Below are 22,465 nucleotides of genomic sequence, written 5' to 3'. Positions count from 1 at the left end.
TAAATATATAAATCATCTACTAATATTGCGATTATGATTGTTTATTTTCTGTTATGAGTTTTTCTACAGACTTAGTTTGACAATTTTCTGCATATAGACATAATAAGTCAGAGTTGATGGGAATGTGTGTGTACATAAATTTCCAGTAATACTGAAAGAAAACCTAAAAGGTTCACATTTCCAAAAGGGCAACTTGCCAAACAAATAATTTAGTTTAAAGCGTATTCATGTGATGGAACGGTTCAGTCAAAGTCTAAATCTAAATCCAAATAAAAATGTGTAGAAAGACTTTGAAGTAATGTTCACAGATTATCCTTGTTTCATAAGAAGGAGCTCAAGCCATTTTTTTTTTTTCAAAGAACAAAGATTTTCATTTCTAGATATCCAAACCGGATGAAGATATACCCCAAGAGACTCGTAGCTGCAATGGCAGTGAAATTTGGTACAACTTTATGTATTCTGCTGACATCATGCGTTTGTGGAGCACGAAGACACATAACTATTTGACTTTTTGCCTGCACAGCAAAACGTCATACTTCATTGTTTTCTTTCGCAGATCCTCCAACACCACCATGCAGTCCATGAAATCTCCTACATCGCCAAGGACATCACAGACCACAGAGCCTTCGGTTATGTCTGCGGGAAGGAGGGAAATCACCGATTCGTGGCCATCAAAACTGCACAGTCGGTCAGTGTTTTGACTTTGCGCGTCCATTTTTAATGTTTGTGAAGAGTTTGCACACACTCATCCTGGGAGGTAAGATTTTTTTGACTCACCTTAGGACTTTAACAATACGTTTGCACTATTTGTTTTCAAACAGGAAATGGAGACATTGTAAAAATGGTTGTATAATAAAGCAACAACAATGGATGTCAAAAGCAGGAATTTGATGCGGAAGGTTGAATTTGTAGATTTTCTCTAATTTACACATATACATTCAAGTATTTCCACATTCCCTCATTTATATCTGCATATCCCTCCGGAGGTTGCAGAGAAACAACACTTCACCTTCGTTTTGTTTTTGTTTTTTTTTTACCAACAAGCTTTTGTCATAAAAACAACTTGATATTTGACTACTTTTCTCAAAAATGGTAGCACTCAATTAAATAAACAGTTTTCCCTGGTGCGAATATCCCATGCATTAGAAATGCTGGTAAAACCCAACCAGCTCCCAACCATCTGAACCAGACCGTCACTCTCGGATGTCCGAGCACAACCCAGAAACGCCTTCAGAATAAAAGCTCATCATAACCTGAAGCACGCCAGCACATCCTCAAGCTCGGGCAAATGTCTTCTGGAGACAAACACTGTTGAAGGTCCAGATTAATATTGTAGACGATGAATGTGCGTGATATTCACACTGTTCCTGTAAGGACTTGCTGCGTTGTACACGTGTGCAGGTTAAAGCGATTCATTCAGATCATTTCTCGCTGGTTGCAAACCTCTTGACATTTCGCTCATGCAGGTGTGCGTTGCGCATCAGACGCACCGTTTACTGTGCGGCGTGAGGCAGAAGGTCCAGGTCAGGCCTGCAGCAGCACCGGTGGCACTCTCTACATGATATCGAGTGCCTCTCCGGGCACTGATATGATTGTTGTTGCTGCTGTTGTGTCTGTGTGCCTGGTTTGTTTTATCTGGATCCAGCTGCCTTGCTCTGTAGCCATATTGATTTCCCATAGTGAGTCAATGAGGGTTTGAGTGTGTGTCACCAGCTCTAATGGCATATCCATCCTCCCAGGGCCATGAACCATGGCTCTCTGACTTAGACTGATTCCCACACACACACGCACACACACACACACACCTTCCATCTGTATTCGCCAGCGCACGCTGTGATTGAAAAGCGGTTGCTTTTACGACGTTGCCCTGCCTAACAGTGTATCACAGAGCTGTGTTTTCCTCGCTCAGCTAAGCTGCCATTTACCTGGTGTGTGCCTGAGGAAAGGTCATAATTATATTTTACTCTCTCTCTCTCGGACTTGAACCCGCCGTCGCCGGTGCTCGGGCTGTTAGCCGTGGTGGAAACAATGAGAGGGATGAAAGGCGCAGAGCTTATTGCTGTGGCTGTAATTGGAAAGTAACCACTTTGATGTGAATTAACAGAGTGTCTCTGTCGTCATGAAGTCTAAGACTTAAAGTTGTTCAGAAAAGGCCAATTTAGGGTTACATTCAAAAGTAATTGGCTTACTGCTCAAAGTCCCAGAACAAGAAAGACGCGTCTTATTTGGTCAGCTCTGTGCAGATGGAGGAGCCCTAATTGTGTCAGAAAGGATTGCCTCAGAGTTCAGTCTTTGTTGTAACTTTATGCAAAACTTACCAGAGTTAATATTGTGAATAAAAAAATCAGCTTTTCAGGGTGGTGGGAGAGCTGGGGGTCAAAATTCTCATCATTGTTTAAATGTGTGAAAAATAAAACTCCCACCATTGAAAATACAAACCAAAAAAAAAAAAGGACAGTGCTGTGAATATTTCTTCTGTTTTTGCTCTTTTTTTTGTCACATTTACAAATTTCTAAAAGCATAATATTTTTTCTGAAATGCTTTGATAAGCACCACCAAAATGTTCCACCTTTTGCTTTGCTGTCTACAGAATATTTTTTTTCTCCAGTTTTTTTTTTTGTTTTGTTTTTTGAGCAAAGGTGAGGCGGACCCTTGTGTTTTCCATCTGGAAACTTTCCCAAGGATGCCATTTTGGCCCTGTCTCTTTCTTATTGTTGAGTCATCAATCATGACCGTAGCTGAAGCAAGTGAGACCTGCGGTGCTTATTAAGTCGTCTTTTTTCGGACATAATGTTAGCTGTGGTTTACCAGAGTCCCAAAGCCTTGGAAAAAAAAAAGCTTTCTAACCCTTCCAAGACTGATTGATGTCAATGACTTTGTTTTTTTTTTACCTGTTCTTGTATTTCAGGTTGTGATGTCTTTTTTCCAAAGAAATATATTTTTTTGTTCCGCTGTGGAGAAAGAAATTCAGTAGATTCATCAGCTCTACATGTCGGTGCTGAGAAAGGCGACAAATTATGGAAATATCTGACTCATGTCCACGCAAGCAAATTCCGAGATGCAAACATTTTATCCTCACTTTAGCGTGAATTACGAGCTCAAATTTTTTTATAACCCTCCAAACCTTGCTCCTCGTTTTCCCAGCGTTCTTTGTTGTAGTTTTCTGTCGTTATCGCTGCTTCTCTTCTGCTGCGTCACCTGCTCCATCGTTACTTTATTTTCTGTCAGGCTCTGACTTTTACGTAGAATCGAAATACTTCTTTAAAAAAAAAGGTTTAGAGCTGATAAGATTTGAAAGTTTGTCATAAACTCCATAAATTAATTCCATTTAGTAATTTTTCAGCTTTTGGGGACAGGCAGCGCGAGTTAGGACTTCATGCCAAACGCTATCAAAACTTCCTCCTCCCGTCCCGAAAACACTGCGTCCGTCTCATCTGCTCATGAATCTAAAATGCTGTCTGCCTATAAGCTGGTACTTCGTCAGGGATGGCGGGTCTGCGTTTTTATTCTTCTGCTACTGACGTGGCGTGCATTGTGAAATGTAAAGCGGATTTGAATTTGAAAGAGTGACAGTATCTCTCACTGTTGGCTCAGTTGGGGGGGGTAGAAAGATTACCACAGCGTGTCTGTCTGTCACCAGAAGTGGGATGGCTGAGAATATCTCGCAGAGAGGCAACATTAAAGGAGAACCGCTTTATGCAAAGCACCGTTCAGTCTATGAACTCTGAGTGCACTCTGCAAATCTTCAGTCAATAATTGATTAGGTCTCAAACACGGCTGCACTGTTAGACTCCTTGCGGTCGTGCCGCCGCGACGGTCGCACGCTCGGGTTTGTCGGCGTTGTTGCTTTCCAGAGGTTGCGCAAGGTAAGACCGAGAGGCTGGCGTCTTGCTCATGTAACTGTCCGGAGCTGATTGAGAGGAGGAACGCAGCTTGTAGTTATTGTGGAGATAAATGTCCTGTCTTCGTGTGCAGTGGGTGGGGAGGGGGTTTAGCCCGGTTTTCAATTCGGGAAGTCCCATTTTCAAAGCCGTGTCACCGCGGCTCTGACAGCAATCAGTTCAAGAGCTGCGTTACCTGTAATGAAAGATTTTAAACGCGCTGATTGCATTGTTTGTTTTTCCCTGATGCTAATGCATTCGGTCGACTCGGGCAAAGTGCTGTGTTTGTTTTCAGATGGAAATGATTCATTTTGTTCCTGTTCTGTTTGGAAATCAGATTGCTTGATTTTTTTTTTCTTTTCTTTTCTTTTTTAAGGCTGGTAATCCTCTCTAGTCAGAAGAAACACAAACTAAGAGGTTACAAGGGAAGATTTTCCGTAGACAGCACAAGGTAGAATTTTCCAAAATGGACGGTTAATTGGCTTATTTCTCAATTTCCATAAGCTGTTTGTGCTCCAGATGTTTTCCACAAAACATCTGGATTCACGCGGAGATTAAATACACACACCCGGGCTGTGTGCAATTCACAAGTGTGCACTTTATTTGTTGATCTATCGCATAAAATCCCTATAAAACACATTGAATTTGGCGTTTTATAACGCAGCAGAACGCGAATGTCATTGGACTGTGCGTGAACAGAATGTAATCAGCCCTCAGGTGAAGGACAATCAGGTTTCAGTCACCTCAGGTTAGTCAATCATTATTAGAACAGGCTGTCAGAATGTGAGTTTTAGACAAGCGTTGCTGGTTAACACGTTCTCTCGTTGTTCTAGGCCGAGCCTGTGATTCTGGACCTGCGGGACTTGTTCCAGCTCATTTATGACATAAAGCAGAGAGAGGAGATGGAGAAGAAGGCCCAGAAAGACAAGCAGTGTGAGCAGGCCGTCTACCAGGTACTTGTGAAACATTTTTAATTTTTTTTCTCTTGTGTAACGTCAAGCGTTCCCTGCCTTAAAACTAGAGCCTTTTGACAGGTGAGCTCTGAAGATAGATAAAAAGAACGCCGGGTAGACACTTTTCGGTTCCGTTAATGGCACCATCTGCACATTGTGCTTATTCCTCCCTCTCTTCGCATTTCCTGCTTAATTTCTTTTTATTTCGCTGTAATTTTCTCTTTGATGATTGCCCAATGATTATCTGAGTGCTGGGAAGTCTCTCTGTGCTTTCCGCCTACCGCTTCCACTCCACTGGCTTAACTCTCCACCTCTCTTCTGTCCTTTGCTCCTCTTCTCTTCTGTTTTATTTCTCTCTCTCTCTCCTTCCCTCGCTCCCGCCGGTGCGCCTGCTTCAGACGATACTGGAGGAGGACCTGGAAGACCCGGTCTACCAGGTAACTCCCTGACCAATCACATCGCCTCACTGTCACCTGCTGCACTTTCTAGCTTGCTCCTCTCTGTGTGCACTGTGGGGAGACAGCTCCGGTTTGGGGGTCAGTGTGGGAGTAGCCGGGTACATAAAAGGTGGAAGTTTTCCAGAATCATATATTGGAGATATTATTGTGTGTGTGTGTGTGTGTGTGCGTGCGCTTTATGCAGCCAAGAAAATGAGTGCATGTGGATCTGAAGTGTGTGTTAATGAGTTGTTTCTGGTTGTTTTCTTCTTTCTTTCTTGCTGCTTATAGTCTCCATGTATGTCTGAGATCTGTTCTTCAACTGCTTTTTAATGACGATGCTCTTTACTAATCACCTCTGCAGTTTCCCCCTCTTTTTTCTCTCAATTTCTCAAAATCACCCAATTTTTTCTTCTTCTGCTTCTTCTGTTTTTCTTCTCTTTTTTTTTTATTTCTCCCCTCCATCTCCTTTCTCCCCCCACCCCCTCCGCTGCTGCTGACGTTGTAGTACATTGTGTTTGAGGCCGGACACGAACCCATCCGTGACCAATCAGAAGAAAGCATTTATCAGGTACTCGCAAGCTCACGTCCCCCGCTTGTGTCTCGCTTTAGCTTTTAGGCTGTGAGTAAACTGCTGACGAGCCGCTGAAAGCGTGTAAAGTTCCACAGATTTAATCTCCTCCATTTACCGGACCATCTTTATGGGCTGCATTGCTCTTTAATGGGATAAAAGTATCGTGGCAGCTACATAAAATTAATGGCTCCTGTTTTTAAAGCACAAAATGTGCAGTTGGGAAGTAAAAAGCTGTAAATATGGGCGTAAATGTAGCAGCCAAAAAGTTTCTCGGAGGACCAGTCCTGCTAAAGCCCGCAAGTCTAGGGAGATGAGTTGTTTTCTCCTGCTCCTTAGAGACGGGGGCAGACCTCCGAGGGATGATGAAGTGCGGTGGGGCGGGGGGATGCAGAGAGGAGAGACGCTGTGGTTATTTCAGGCGTCACCGTGGAAGGCAGACCCACCGTCCCCATGTACCACACCTCCGTTCCCCTCCTTTCCAAGCAGATGAAAGCAAGTGGAAGGGGGAAGAAAGATTAATCACCAGCCCCTTGTTTGATCTTTAAATAAAATGGATTGAAAGGGTTGGGGTGGCCGGCGGGCGGGCAGGGAGGTGTATGGACTGTGCTGGCACATGCACAATCATACAAAAACAAACACACATGCTAGCAAATCCCTGCGCATACATCAGACGTAGGAAACCAGTGGGCTGAGCCAGCCTGCAGCCACAGAGGAGCTGCTGGATGAATAAAGATGGCCGCTTCTGGAGATAGGCATGTGTAAGACGTAAACAAGGCATTGAAAGGAGGCGACGGGATGAAGGAAGCTGTGCCAGACTTGCGTCCAGATTTTTTATTTTTATTTATTTATTTATTTTTTTAGCAGTGTTTGTTTTCATTCACAACTCAGTCTAACCAGAACACAGCAACAGTGCCCTTCAAAAGTATTAATATCCTCTGAACCGCAAACGTCAACGTATTTATTTGGGATATTATGTCACTACAATGCGGTACATGGCTTTTTAATTCTTTTACAAGTACAAAAACCTAAACGCATTTGCATTTGATAGTTAAATTCAGCTGCCTTTACTCTAGAGTGCAAACAGCTGCCTTCAAATGTCACCTAATTAGTGAAGTAATGTAATCTCTATATACAGATTTAGTTGAAATTGAATGTTAAGAAGTTTCCATTTAAAGTTTAACACCACCCATGCAAGGGACACAACAAACAGGTGGCTGGTAATGTCCCTGTGGTAAAAGCATGGTGGTGGCAGTATTATGCTGTGCAAACAGACACAAGGAAAGTTGGTCAGAGCTGAGATAAAGGGTAATTCTGGGGGAAAACATGCAAAAGACTTATTGGAGTTCAATCTGGAATCCTAAACTTAGTCAATATGAGAATAGAGTAAATCAAAGCATATTTATGTCTTTGAATGGCCAAAATCAGTGGCATGACCTGACAGAGCTCCTTCAAATCTGACTGAGTTTAGAGTTATTATGTAAATATATGATAACTTGCGCAAAAGCTGATTCTACAAAATCTTGGTAGAAACTGAATAACTCGTTGCACAATTTCTGTGTAAAAAAACAACAACTTTAAAAGCCAACCATGTATCCCAACCCTGATTTACGTTGGTTTGTTATCTAAAATCCTAACAACATGCACTAATGGCCGAGGTTGGAAAATGTGAAAAGTTCAGAGGATGTGAACACTTTCGCATGGCGCCGCAGCTGCGCGAGCTCTTCTCTAAACTCTGTGCAGTCGACGGAGAACACAAACAAAAGAAGCGACTTGATTCATACTATCACATTTTGCCATCGCGCACATACAAAGCAGTCGGTCTGACACTGAGATATTACATGTCTCCACGTGTGACAGTGTGAGTTATTACATGTCTGAAGGTGTGATCGGCAGCCTGGATAAGGCCTTTATTAACCTAGTCGATGAGCTTTCATTCCGCCGATTTTAATCCCGATCACATCCCAGCGCCACACAAGTCACATCAGTCACCGGCGACCGATGTGATTCACGTTGAGGCCAGTCGCAGGGATTCGTGTTGGCTACCTGTGTGTCGTCGTGCTTGGAACAGTTGACGTGTAATGTCTGATTGCCTGCTGATCTGGAGGTAACGGGCTCTCTTGGCTGTTCTCTGAATCCATTGGTCAACTGTGTAGGTGCCCACCAGTCAGCAGAAGGAAGGGGTCTATGACGTCCCAAAGCGACACCCAGTGAGTGACCGAGTGTTGTCGCCCGCGTTCCTGGTCATCTACCTCAGCCTGCCTCCCCATTCCCAGACAAACCTCTCAGCTGATTCACCATCACTCAAGTGGAATGAAAACACCTCATAGATTACAGCTGTAACCTTTGATTCTCCTTCAGATTAACAGCCGTCCCTCACACTGATCAGGATTATCTGATCACTTGCCCTGAGAGGTTTGCTGGGATTCAGTGCCCTGTGCGGTGTGCTGTTACTGCTTTGTGCCGTGACCAGTGGTGGCTCGTGTCCTGCTCCTCGTTGCTCTGCGGTGCCTGCTTCCTATGGGACAGTGTGTGTGTGTGTGTGGCATGCGAGTCGGCTCGGCGAAGCATGCCTGGCGATGGTTAGACAGTTGTGAGTCCTGTGAAAACTTGCATGGCCGTGTGTCAGATTGCATTGAACTCATGCTGTGTCTGTGTTATCTTTTGACTCCTATTGTGCATGGCATTACTTTGAAAATGTATTTTGTATTTGGAGTGGTGGAGCAGATCTTTATTGTGTTAATGCATATAAGTGTTTGATCGTGTGGTTTACAGATGTGGTGAAATTTAATGGCAGCGCTTTTAAAGATTTGTAAAAAAAAAAAACTGTAAAATACATTCATTTTTTGAGGTATTTCTGAGAAACTAACCTATTATATCAACACACAGGCCCATTTATTTTAGCCACTGGTAACATTCTGATCAAACGCTGGTGTTAAATTAGCCACGAGTAAGCAGATTGAGAGCTGGAAAAACATTTCCAATGCTCACCTTTAGAGATTTGTAGCAAAGAGTGGCATCTTAGGGAGACCGTGTGTTCATTACAACCATGAAACACTGCAACATGCCAACCAGTGTCTTGATCTGCATCCCAGAAAAACAGTCTTCTCTGTTCTGCTATCACCAGCGTAAGCATGGAGTTTGATGAATTCCACTGGAGCCATGTGATTCAGTCACATTTGACTTAAAACTTCAACCCCCTTCTTTTTTGTTTGCTTTCACTTCAGTGGTATTGGAAAACATTACACCGTATGAAAATAACACTGGTTTCCTCTTCCGACGCATTTGGCACAGTAGCATACACCATTTGATCACCAGCTGTCACTCAACCACATTAGAACTGCAAGACTCATACGAGATGTGTATTTTATTAAAGGGACAGTATTATATAAAATCTTTTTTTTTTTTTTTTGCTCTATTTTATATTATGACGTTATTCCTTTACCAAAACATGCCTGGAGTGTTGCTTTGATGCATCCTTTCATTCATGTTTAATCTCCCATGTCAACTAGTCAGTCTTCGAGGTGCAGCTCCTCCTCAGAGCTTCAGTTTCCAAGGTTCCACTTCACAGAGCAATTCCCCCACTCAGCTCCTTCAGACTAGCCAGTAGCAATTAGCAATCACCTGGTGGAACAGAGCATCTGCTGAGCTCATTACAGGAGCTACTTCTCGGTTGATAGAGAAGCATGTCGTGATGACTTTCTGAAGGCAGAGTGTCGGAAAGAGCAGGAGTTTTTAAAGAGACAGAGGTCCAGTTTCAAGGTGTTAAATTACAGGGTCAAATTTCTTTTAAGCCGTATTTGACAGAGCATTTTTATAGCAACTGAAGGAAACAAAGTTAGTCACTTGCGCTATAAAATGGTATTATGTGCCTGGAAAATACATATTACTTCCCCTTTAATGCGTCAATAACGATTCAAATGTAACAAGAACTCTGCTTGATCTGACACAACACTGTGACGTATACTATCTCGCCTCGGGATGCTGGATGCTTGAAATCAAAACTTAAACAAATTGACCACTTAATGTCTCAGTAATTTAGCTCTTTATTAACTGAACCCTTTAAGTGTTTCTATTTCATGTCAATTTATCCTTTGCACATGGGGGAAAAAATGAGTTGTTGCTATAGTAAAGCAAATGCACCAATCAGAACACGGTGAGCTCCACACAGTCGAGTTTTTCAAACTGTGAGCCTACATGGCAAGACAAGAAACAGAGTGACAGCAGCTTAAGGTTGAACTTTTCAGCAGCAAACACTCCAGGTTGGTTTGACATGAAATAAAGGAATATGTGGAACTGTAGTAAGTTTTGAGGGATTTGTAATGTTTTTGGGTCTATTACTTTTTCAAAGACCATAGAAACCTGGTTAGAATACAGTGCAGTTTTAGCAGGAAAATTATCATAAATGTGTAACAAAATTCATAGAGAAATAGTTTATCTGATACTATTTGGGTCTCACAATCTGGTATATAGGAAGACTAAGTATTGTCCTATTGGTGAAAGGGAGGGGGAGCACCAGGGGTGCCAATAACTGTGCCACTATTGCACTGATTGGACTTGTACTGGCTGATGGTGAATTTGGGGTTTAATTAAAGGTCTGTAGATCTGTTCCATTTTTTTTTTACTGATTCCAACATCTGACCAATTGATTGGCGTATCTGAATTTGTTGAAAATGTTGATTCTAAAAAAAGCATTTTCTTCCACAAATATCCATCCATCCATCCATTTTCTTGCACCCTTGTCCCTTAATGGGGTCRGGAGGGTTGCTGGTGCCTATCTCCAGCTAACGTTTCGGGCGAGAGGCGGGGTCACCCTGGACAGGTCGCCAGTCTGTCGTAGGGCAACACAGAGACACACAGGACACACAACCATGCACACACACTCACACCTAGGGACAATTTGGAAAGGCCAATTAACCTAACAGTCATGTTTTTGGACTGTGGGAGGAAACCGGAGTACCCGGAGAAAACCCACGCATACACAGGGAGAACATGCAAACTCCATGCAGAAAGACCCCAGGCCGGGAATTGAACCCAGAACCTTCTTGCTGCAAGGCAACAGCTCTACCAACTGTGCAGCCCTTCCACAAATATATTCAGATTAATAGTTGGATATTTCTATTTATTAGAGCTAGATTTTGCTACTACGTCAAGAAAAAGAAAAAAAAAATCCATCATGTGTTCATGTCTGTAATATCTCTAAATGCTTGTTACTGTGCCGATAATGAAAGATGACCTTCGCTTGTGTCAGGCTGCCTTATATCTCATCTGCTCTCTATCTGACTATAAAGATGATCGTTTTATTGCCGCCCGATTCAATCTTCTGTAATCCAAACACTGGCGGTAATCAGGCTGCCGTCCTGTGGTTATGTGGGAGTGAATGTCTGGTTAGGTGTGACACCTCCTCCGGTCGAGTTTATTGTATTCCACATTCACATGCGCCCGCATTACAATGCAGATCCCACCATGTTTGTCTGCTTCCCTCAGCAGTAGGTTTTTGTTTGCTCTCCCCCCCTTTAAACTGCTATCCTTGTTCTCTGCTGGCAGTCACATTCAAAATACCATAAATTTAGGTAGCATCAGTCTCACAGTGTTCTGGATGCTTATTATCTCCACATTTGGTAAGAAGCTTACAGGCACCGTAGTACTTTTTTTTTTTGTTTTGTTCTCCCCTCACCGGCTTACGGCACATGCTGCTTTTTGGATTGCCTTTGCGCCGGTAGGTGTCTGGACGGGACCGAATCCAACACGTTTCTGTTGTCGTGGAACCAATTGGACTTTGCAGCACTCTGAAAACACTTTAATTTGATCTGAAGATAAATCCAGCGTCAGAGGGCGGCACGCTCCCGCTGTAATGCCCTTCAATCTTCTGAGCGTGAGACGCATCAATCTCTAATGCCACTAGGCGAGGAGCATATCGTGTTTTCCAACAGGAACCCGTTCCCCGACGCTCCGGAAGTCAGAAACATCATTCAGAGAGCATGATGGGTACACGCTGACAGAGCTTTGGCACGGCAGCATGTAAACTGTTGGAAAGTGGAAATATCTCTTGAATAAAGTCAGCAGGATGTAATTTTCTCTTAGTCTAGTCTGACCAGAAGCAACCACAGGCTTGTAGTCTTTTAAATTGTCACATAACTTGTTTGTTTATTTGTTTGTTTGTATTCGAGGTATGAGGCAACTATTAGATGTTACAATTTGAAGTAGGGTGTATTGCCCAGAAACACACTGACATGTCGGGAAGAAGCTGGAATCAAACCCATAACTTTCTGATTGCAGGAAGATTTCTCTACCCGCTGGTCCTCAGGCAGTTAGTTGATAGTTTTTCACAGGAGCTTCTAATCAAACCTAATTACAAATTTAAATTTAAGTTGATAAAGTAACACAATCGCCATAACTAAAAGCTTTTAAGATTTGAAACACTTTATTCTAGCTGCTGTTTATTGATTAAACGGATTGATGTGATTCTCCGATTGTCAATTTTAAAAAAAGTATATTTATATAACTGTAAGATACAAACTAAAAAGCACATTTTGAAAACTGGCAAGGTGGCTCCCAAACCTAAATGCTGCTCAGAGCCCAAATGAGCCTACGGCCGGCCCTGCCACGGTTTTCACTGCTGATATAAATCGGCAGCGCTCTCAGCCGGACGGATGCTGGACGGTGCCATGAAGTGACGTGTGCGCATGTGCGCACACCACACCTCAGACAAAATGATCCCATCAGTACAGACGTGACCTCCTGTCTGCGGCGGTCCCTTCTGGTGTTTACTCTGTCACCTTCTTAAACGATGGCAAATCAATAAAACACACACAGACACACACGCATACACACACATACCCATAAAGCCATCCCGATCTACAGAGCTCTTGATCTGGTCAGACCTGTAATAATGCGTTGAATCAACACAAGCCTCGGAGTCCGCATGTAGAGGTCAGCATATCACATTTCCAGCGGACAGACGCGACAGCTCCACTCAAACACTGGATTACTGATAACGTGGTATGATAGGATCACGACTGTAAATTACACTCTGGGTTGTTTTACCTTTGGAGTTTAAACAAAGGTTATGCCACACACACGCACGCAGACACACACATACACACACATGAAGAACTGTAGAGTCAGTCCTTCTGTTTGTCTGTGTTCCTGCAGCTCTGGATCATCCGTTTTATGTGATAGACCAGCGCAGATTAGTTCAAATTGTGAAGCGAAAAGGAAAACGAAGCATGGTTTTCAATAACTTTTTTTTACAAACAACTTCTGAAAAGTGTGGCATGCATTGAGATTGTGATTTGACAAAATGTGAACCATTTGTAGGAGATATGGATACTTTTTTAAGGTACTGTAACCATTCATGGATCCTCCGAGGTTTAGGAGATGCACCCAGTTTCAGATGGTGAATGAGAGAAGATTCAGTCGTAGCATGTACGATTTTATTTTTCTGACTTGTGTGCATTGTTTGCACAAGGTCAGCGGTGCTTGCGCCGCATGCCAGCGCAATCAGTCACTCGGCAGGGAATCAACAAGGTGGCGTTAATTAAAGGGGATGCATTAATTGTGTGCAGAACACATGTGTGCAGGTAATTACTGTTTCCCCGGAGACGGCTAATTGATAGGTCTGCGGCTGCGATGATGAGGACTATACGGGCTGGGCGAAGGGATGGCGAAAGCGTCTAACGGGCACAAAGGGATAATTGGCAGGAAGGGAAGCGCGAGAGCGAGGACAGAAGGACAAACTGAAGGAAAGCCAGCAGCAGACTGCAACTTTCAGCAAAGATGGCAGATACTGTACGATTCAATAGATAACACACACCAACACACACCCACGCCACAAAATTCAGACAAATGTGTTTCATCAGCTAGATTGAAATGAGCGATTATGAGTTCAGATTTTTTGAGGGAAAAAAAGCTCAGTAGAAAAATGAGCTGTGCTTTTAGACCTGATTACGACTGCCCAATGTGTTATTGTTTTTCAGCATCAGCTAATGATGGCCATATCTCATGCTTTCATCCAATGAAAGCAGCACACTCAGTAATATTGTCACGCAACAAATACGGCACTGGCTTGGCTCAGACCAGTCTGCGCCTCGTGTCGGGGCCAGAGCCGGAAACGGGAACGGAGGAGGCCTTCGTCACACCGTTGTCTCTGCAGACAGAGGAGGGCGCTATTGGTGGAGGGATTTCGCAATAGACATGAAATCATTCCGACACTCTGAGCCTTTCACGTTTTTTGTAAAACACAGACTTGGTCGTACTTTATTGGGATTTCGCGTGACGGACCAACAGAGAGTAGTGAAAGGCTTTAATGTAGAAAGAGTTGATACGTGGTTTTCAAAAATATTTCAGTAATAAAATCTCAAATTGGTTTTTAACATCAATTTTCAAGTTTTTCTGCAGATTCTCGGTTGCATTTAGATCTAGACTTTGATCAGTCTATTGACATTTGCACTGCTACCAATCATCTGCTCCTATGCTATATTCACATTTCCTTGTATTTTAATTTATATAGTATAAAGTTTATGTATAGAGAGATTACTTTTATCCTGTTATTGGTACTTGTAGGTAATATTTGTTCTATTTTATAAGGTTATTTCACATTTTGTACTTTTTCTAACCTGTTTTTAAGTGGCGTTCTTGCAGACAGCGAAGTAAGTTTTTTTTATTATATGAGGAAATGTGTTTGTACTCTGCACATGACAATTAAGCATTGAACTTGAACACCTGAATAAGCTTTGATTTAAACCATTCATTAGTAGCTCTACATGTATTTTAAGGACGTTGTAGTTTCCTTTCCATCCATCCTCCCGTCTTACCTGCTCCCCTCTGAGAAAACAAATTCCCACAGCATGATTTTTCAGAAATCCAGATAGTTCAGTTTTTAACCTGAAGAGAGCACTGTGTCCCACTTTCTTCTTACCATGTGACAAACTTTCAAACAAGACTTCTTAGTGAACAACTTCTGATGCCACTGTCCCACCAAATTAGTGAAATGTTCCCCTTATTATCCGTCCTGTCAACAGATTCTCCCGCCTGAGCTACGGATCTCTGCTCCTTGTTTGGGGAAATCATGCATCATTTTTCATTGCACAGAATAATTGTGAGCTACTTTGTGTTTTTGTCACATAAAAATCCCGGTAAAATAAGTTTAGGTGCCAAAATATGGACAAGTTCAGGCTCTTGCAGAGCCCTGTGTTTGTGTCATGGTTAGCAGACGTGCTAACACGGTGTATTCAAGAGATCAAACATCACTACTTTCTGTTTATGTGTGTGTGTGTGTGAATTGAAAATAACTAACATGTTTGTGTGTGTGAGATCATTTTCATCCCACCTGTCATCTAACACTGGGGTTTGGATTACAGAACGGACATAAAAAAAAATCCCAACATCAACATAAGCGCCAGAATGCTGTCAAACGTCAACAGTCGAAGCAGCAGGAAGTTGCAGATCTGATAGACTTAAGCCTGGACATGGTGACTCAGGTAAGCTGTACGTACACACCAGGACGTCTTCCTCTGTTTTCCGGCAGGGAGCCATAAAGGTTAGCTCTCGTTAGCTGATTCGCTAGTCACTTCCTCAGATGAGGTTTTGTCGCCACGTCCTGATCAATTCTGCACCTCTTGCTCTCCTTTGGTCTGAAGTGACCCCGACCGTAGACCTCTGTCATTACTGAATAAAACATGCACCTTTTCCTGTTGCTATAGCAGCCAAGTTTGGCCAGGAGGACATTAGGATGCTGCGCTGCTGCGCACCCACGTTCACACCGGTGTGTGTTTGTCTAAAACTGAAAAATAGATGTAGCAGAGACGAAGCCCCCGTCCATTAGCTCCGCCGGGAGGTCTTTCAGGAGAGAAAATATCTCGCAGACAAAGTTCAAACTCGAGCAAAACACGGATCACTTCTCTGGGAGTGAATTCAGTCAGCTATTTAAAAAAAAAAGATAATTTTGTAGAGAAAAGAATTAAATCACAGAATTTTTTTTCTATGATTCAGTTTCCTTAATTTATTTTTAAAACAAATGACATTTTAAGAACTGGCTGCTAATCTTTGAACAACACAAAAACAAATCATAAGATCTTTAAGTGTTAAAAAAAAAAACAAAAAAAAAAAACAACAGGCATCCATCTAATTTGCATTTCTAAAACAAATGTTTTCACAACTCTAATCATGCAGATGAGCATCCAGTTAAGAGACTCGCACGTCTTAATCAGTTGCTGATGATAGACAGGTTACACAGCCCCAACAAGACAGCTGCCAGCGCCAACAATGAAAAGCATCCGAAGCCTCTTTCCAGAAGGTAAACCAACACCGGTTGTTCCCTGTCTGCCGGGTTCAACAACCTGGAGCCAAAGCAAAAACATGGGGAAGGTTGTAAAACACACAGGTAGACAAAGGAAAGACTTCAAGGCAATACAGTCAAAAATCAAGTGGAGAAAACAAAGCAACTTTTAGCTTTCATTTTAAATTAAAGTGTTGCTCTCTCTAAGCTTTGTTGCCATGGCCAACATGTCTCAACATGCCATCAGAAATATGACTGCCTTTTAAATCATTTTCGCATTGATATGATGAATTAATTAACTTCAATCTCTTATTCCCAGAACTCATTTATAGTTAGTTAAACCTGTTTTGGTAAAAGAGAACTTTGAAATTGGTTTCAAATTAAGTTTCTGCACAACCCTTTGTGGTCCATCATCAGTATTTCAAATAATACTGTAAATTCACAACAGTAGTAAAAAACTTTATTGGTCCTTGATGTTTGTCAGGTTGTTTTGCTATTAAGGTCCTTACTAGTGTTAAAATGACTCATTTTAAGCCTTATTCACTCTGTAACAACATCTACACTCAAGAGAGATGTCATTATTATATTTCTTCAGATGGTGCATCCACTGATCATTAAAGATTGGCTATTTGAATTTATTACCGGCCTGTCAATCTACGTAGTTTAATTGAGCTAAAAATCTCTCTACATTTTCCTGTGCATCACTAATTGTAATTCTTTTAAAAGCAAATAAAAAATTTCTTCATACTCCAAAATTTCCAAGACAGCTGAAGCAGCTCTGAACAGGAAGTTTAAAAATGTCTCCCCGAGTTCAATGTGTTTTTTCATCCCCCGAACATTTCTCAAAAGCAGCTAATTTTAGCACTTATGTGTAAAAATTAATCCCGTTGAAACTTTGTCACTGCTTCTTGTCGCATCTATATCTTGACTACTTAATCTCTGTACGAGAGCAGCTTCTGCTGCAATGAAATATACATACCACAGCCTCAGATCTTCTCCCAAGGCTTTGTGAAAGTAAACTCTTCATGACTCAACGTCGTGATCACAGATCCATTTTCTGATAGATACACAAAAGAACTTTCCGGTCCGCATGACCCATGAGTGAACGGGGGGAGAGGAGATATTCTAAGAACATTCATTATCTCTGCAAGAAATTACCCGCATCCATGATTTATGCAAATCTCTGACCATGTATTCAAGGCTTAAATTCTTTTTATCGACTAAAAATAGTTTCCTTCGGTTGCCACTGGCCAAAAGATATTAGTAATGTGCAACAAAAAAAGAAAAAGAAGAAAAAAAGGAGAGTTATTAAAGAGAACCATGGGAAGGAAATGATACAGAACAAGTTCAGATCAAAAAGATCTGTAGCTATGCCCTCTGAGACACAACACACATTATCCATCCTCCGCGAGAGGAAAACAATAACGGCTCGGGCTCAGAAGAAGACTCCTGTACAGTAAAGATGTGAGGCGGTGTGTTCCTCAGCTAGCAGAGAGCGCCGCTATCAGAAGCACATGACAAGTGTAATAAGTCATGGTGGGTATTGTCATCCTGATCATTACATCTCATTCTCCCATCTCTGCTCACCTCTCTTGTTCCCCCCTCCTCGGTGTTGCTGCAGCGGCGTTCAGGTAGGTGGCGTTTTGCCCGCATGTAGCTGCTCCCGCGTTGCATGCGGCATCCGATGCATGTTGCACCGGAATGCTAACCACTTCACGATTCGATTCCCAGACGAGCATAGCAGCCATCGCTCCCTGACCGACTGCGTTTGTTTTCTTCTTTTTCCCTCCCCTCTCTGTTTCTCAGAACATCAGCCAGTTAGAGATTTTCGGAGACATGTCCACGCCGCCTGACATAACCTCCCCGTCCGTGAGTAGCAGCCATGCCGACATAATGTTTTTCCCTTTTAATCAAACTGCATTTTTGTTTTTGCTTTTTCTTTGTATTGTTGTTTGCTCACCTGACATCCGATTCCCACAGACCCCGGCGTCCCCCGCCAACACCCTCGACCCCTCGCAGGGCCTGCAGCCGCCCACGGAACTGTTCGCTCCCTTCAATCCTGCGTCCGTGCCCTCAGGTGAGGCCTCGCTTATTCGCCGTCGCCGCTATAAGCACGGGACAAACAAACGCGTTGGGAGATGAGGAGAAGCTGTGAAGTCAGAGGATTAGGATGCAGAGGACGGAGGGACGAGAGGGAGAGGGGAGGGGAGGTTCTGCTGGAATAAACAGACGGAACAGAATTGAAATGCAGATGACTGGATACTGGAGGAAAGGTGGAGTCGGTTGTGTGCTGAATATGAAACGCTTTATTAGCTTGCTGCCTCGGATGCTACTGCTGACTTACCTGAAGCTGAGGCGGCAGTGGCAGTCGAAGGAAAAGCAAAAGATGAGAAGACTGAAGTCCATTTTGGTCACTGTGGAACTACGAGCTCCGGCTTCTCGTATTGTGATTTGTGTGTAAGAAAACGAGACAATGTTGCGCACAACGCTATGAAGCCTCTTTACTTTCACATTCTTAAATAAAGTTAAGTGTCATGAAGCATCGTCCTTAACACGCCGTCCTCACTGTGAAGCAGGGCAGTGACAGTATCATGCTGGGAGGACGCTAAGCAAGAGATAAATCTGAAAGAGCGACTGGGTCACTTTTTGTGTTAATATGGCCCAGTCAAAGTCCAGACCTGAATCCAACTGCAACTTGAAAACGCATGCACACAGATACTCTCCATCCGTTCTGATTGAGCTGTCTAAGGAGAATAATCGGTGAAATCTGCCAATGTGAGGCTGGTAGAGAGTTAAAGCTTTAACTGCAGCGAATGGGCTTTCTAAAGAGACTCGATTCGTGGAGGTTAAATACAAATGCACTGCTATGTTTGGATTTGTATTTGTGAAAGCAGGGTGTCCGCACATCCTTAAAAAGCCTTGAATCATTTATCTAACATTAAGGCCTTAAAATGTCTTAAATTTTGCCATGGCAGAACTATTTTATCTTTAATATTATATGTAGTTTATTTTTCTTGCGGTACTTTTCAGTTTGAGTCGCACAAACTTGAGGCGGTTGAGACTACCGCTAACCAGCTGCTAATAGGTTTGCTAGATAGCTTTTTTGCATCTGTCATGGGTAAGTGTAAATCTTTCACAATCTGGCTGGATGACAGGCTGACTTCGATTGCTAATCCAAATGACATTATGTGCATTATGTGAAAAAAATGTTAACTTCTACAATATAAAAAGTGCAAAATTTCCTTTTGTGCATTCTTGTTTTAAATTTCATTCATTAAGGTGTTAATAATGTCCTAAAAAGCCTTAAATTTGAGTTGGAGAAACAGAAACCCTGAAAAAAAAGAAGAAAGAAATGAAAGCCATGCATAATTTTGCTTCCACTTCACAATTACTCTCTACTCTCTTATTTGTGCCCATTAGATTAAAAACCAAAATAAAACACTTTTTACGTGAGGAAACAATGGAAAAGTGAAAGGGGCTATAAATTCTTTTGCACTTCCTGCCTTTTCAGGATGTCTTCATTTGCTCCCCTCCTTGCCTTTGGTCGTCGCTCTGTGTGTCTGTGTCAGAGCGGCTGAGGGTAAATGTCAACCTCCTCTCCTGTAGTTAACTACCAGAGAGCAGAAGCTGCGAACTAGTGACTGTGTAATAAGAAGTACCTTTTGCTGATGAGTTTGAGTGATTTTAATGAGACTGCATTGTGCTCTGCCTTTCCATAATGATCCTGCCTCATTCTGGAGGTAATTATTATAGTTCACCATGACCATTAAGCGGCTCCGCATTAGCTGCAGGCAGAAGTAGGGCAGCGCTCTCTGGTGATGCATGTCTTATTATCTTTGTGGGTTTGTGCACAGAGGAGAAGCACCAAATGTGGGTTTTCTAATCACAAGAGTGTCCTCTCTTAGGCTTTATGAAAAGAACGAGGAAAAATGGAACGACTCTTTCTAATGTTGCCCGATCCGTGCTTCCAGGTTATGTGACGATGGGAGCAGTACCTCCTGGCCACTGGTCCCAGCAGGCGTTTGCTGCCCAGACGCCGCTAGCCTTCGGGGTCCAGTCCCCTCTGGGCCCCGTGGCCCAGGTGATACCGGGTGGACAGCCTCTGATCTGGGGCCAGGCCAACATCTTCCCCGCAACCCAGCAGCAGTGGGCCGCCATGGCGGCTGGAGCCTTCTCCCCGACAGCCTACCTCCCGGCCCAACCTGTGGGCACTCTGCCCGCTGCGATGTTCCAGACGCTCGCCCCGGTCACCACCGTGACTCCGGCCAGCGAGAGCCAGACGGGCGCCGGGGCCAGCGCCTCCGCTCCGTCCCCGTCGGCTTCGTCGAGTCCGCAGCACGGAGAAGGGCCGAAGAAGATGGGCAAGGAGATGTTCAAGGTGGGGGAGCAGCGGCTTCAGTTCAGGGCTCGAGTTGAACCAAATGTGTAATGGTTATACAGCGTAACGTTTTCATAATAATTTATTTAGCATTTTTCTAAAAACTCAGGCACTTTACGGGAATCCAAAATTACAAACCAAACACTTGAGTGCATCAAACAAAAGGATAAAAGGAAAAAAAAAAGCTACTAAAAATCACAGCAGTGGGCATCAAAAAAACACGATAAACATAAAACATGACATTAATGATGCATCTAAAGCTGTTCTGAAAAGATGTTTTGAGATCTGTACATAGGTGCAAAATTATTTTATTTTGTCTGGTCTACATGGAATCAAAATTGTGCATGCATGCTCAAGTCCATGCACACATTTGCTCTAATACTGGATGAATGTCCCAAGCTGGACTTCAGCCATGTTCTATTTTCACTTGTTCAGCTTTCACAGATCGTGTGACGGGTTTGAGGTCCAGGTTGTTCAGATGCTTAATGCCAAGTTATGTTTTGTATTCTAAACTTGTTGAAACATCTTATTTTCAATAATCTGACTCAAGCTGCCATCAGATGAAAGCAAACTGGTCCTGCGTATGCGTCCATTTAACAAATTGTTGTGCAAATTATTCAATCCTCAAATAGAAAGGTATAATTAAAGCCCCGAAATGAATTGAACGTTAATGTCCGTGATGAGTCATATTTAAACTTCTGATCAGAAATGTATTTAGTTCGACTGCCTGCTTCTTCTCCACCCTGTTTGTTTGCTCTTCCTGTTTGTGTTGCGCTGCGTCACATAATTGGGTTTTAGTCACATTCAAAACTGCAAACAGGAGTCAGAGCTCCGAGAGAAGCATGGAAACTGTTTTTAAGAATTTACCACGTCTGGTTCTCCTTTTCTCCTCACTTCCTGATTTTTTTTTTAAAAATATATTGTTTAATGGGTTTAAATACAAAGTGGAATGAAAAGTGGAAAATAATAGATTTTGACTTAACACATCATATCAACCAAAGTTCAAGCACATTCACCACACAAAGTTTTTGATTGGCTTTAATAGAAGAGTCTTTGACCCGTGCTGAACCCAATCTAGTTTGTAGACTCAAGTCACACATAATCCACTATTAACTGTATTAAAGCTGCAATCAGCTGAGCTACATCTGAACAGTTTGTTCATTATATAAAGAAAAAAACCTTTAAAGTTACTCTAATGTTCGCTGCAGCTCTGACCAGACGTCACCTGTGCTCTCAGGATTTCCAGCTGGCGAAGCCTCCAGCCATGCCGTCCAAGAAGGGCGAACAGCCCAGTCTAGCGGGAACCTCAGAGGCGTTCAGCTCTTACTTCAGCCGCGTGGGCACCGCCCAGGACACGGACGACTGCGACGACTTCGACATTTCCCAAATGAACCTGACGCCGGTCACTTCCACGACGCCGTCCACCAACTCCCGTGAGCGACCTAACGCCGCCGCCGACCTTCCAGCTGGAAGGTCACCGTGAAAAAAAAAAACACCCAAAAAAAAAAAGTCTGTTCTCCTCTGCAGCTCCTACGCCGGCTCCCAGGAAGAGCTCCCCGTCCAAGTCCTCGGCCTCTCACGTCAGCGACCCGCCCACGGACGCCACAGACCCGCCCACGGACGACTCGTTCGGGGAAGCGGAGGGCAGCCCCAGTCGCAGCGGGGAGGAGGACGCTGTAAGTGTGTGTATGCCTTTAAGACGTCCCTCGTGATGCCTCTGTAGTCTACACGGTGCGTTAATGTGTGCTGATAAATAGCCTTTGCTGCAGTGTTGGCGGGCCAGGTAATCACTCTGGCTGATTAGCGGGCCGATGCTGCCAGTGTCGCTTGACGAACGCGCATTCGTGCCGGAGCGCATAAAAATGCACATCAGACGTGGTTTACTGCATGAATAGCAGCACGCGGGAATGCGGCAGTGTGTGTGTGTGTGTGTGTGGGTGTGTGTGTGTGTGTGTGTGTGTGTGTG

General features: G+C 43.2%; 1 protein-coding gene across 8 annotated transcripts in view; it reads left to right on the top strand.

Moving 5' to 3' along the window:
• dab1a (DAB adaptor protein 1a) overlaps positions 1–22,402 on the top strand; it is a 238,643-nt gene extending 216,241 nt beyond the window's left edge. For 5 of the 8 annotated variants that reach the window (XM_017304518.1, XM_017304517.1, XM_008407377.2 and 2 more), the window contains 10 exons: positions 557–688; positions 4,715–4,834; positions 5,233–5,271; positions 5,780–5,842; positions 7,999–8,052; positions 17,928–17,990; positions 18,102–18,198; positions 20,093–20,499; positions 21,737–21,932; positions 22,027–22,399. In XM_017304518.1, coding sequence (XP_017160007.1) covers positions 557–688; positions 4,715–4,834; positions 5,233–5,271; positions 5,780–5,842; positions 7,999–8,052; positions 17,928–17,990; positions 18,102–18,198; positions 20,093–20,499; positions 21,737–21,932; positions 22,027–22,211 — 1,356 coding nt within the window. In that variant the 3' untranslated portion in view covers positions 22,212–22,399. Of the gene's footprint in view, positions 1–556; positions 689–4,714; positions 4,835–5,232; positions 5,272–5,779; positions 5,843–7,998; positions 8,053–15,204; positions 15,325–17,927; positions 17,991–18,101; positions 18,199–20,092; positions 20,500–21,736; positions 21,933–22,026 lie in introns of all 8 variants that reach the window. The other 3 variants (XM_008407378.2, XM_008407379.2, XM_008407380.2) reach the window with 3 other exon arrangements.
• Positions 22,403–22,465: the final 63 nt, after the last annotated feature.

This window comes from Poecilia reticulata, linkage group LG4 (genome assembly GCF_000633615.1).
Source record: "Poecilia reticulata strain Guanapo linkage group LG4, Guppy_female_1.0+MT, whole genome shotgun sequence".
NCBI classification, from domain to species: domain Eukaryota; kingdom Metazoa; phylum Chordata; class Actinopteri; order Cyprinodontiformes; family Poeciliidae; genus Poecilia; species Poecilia reticulata.
This window is presented reverse-complemented; position numbering and strand designations above follow the sequence as displayed.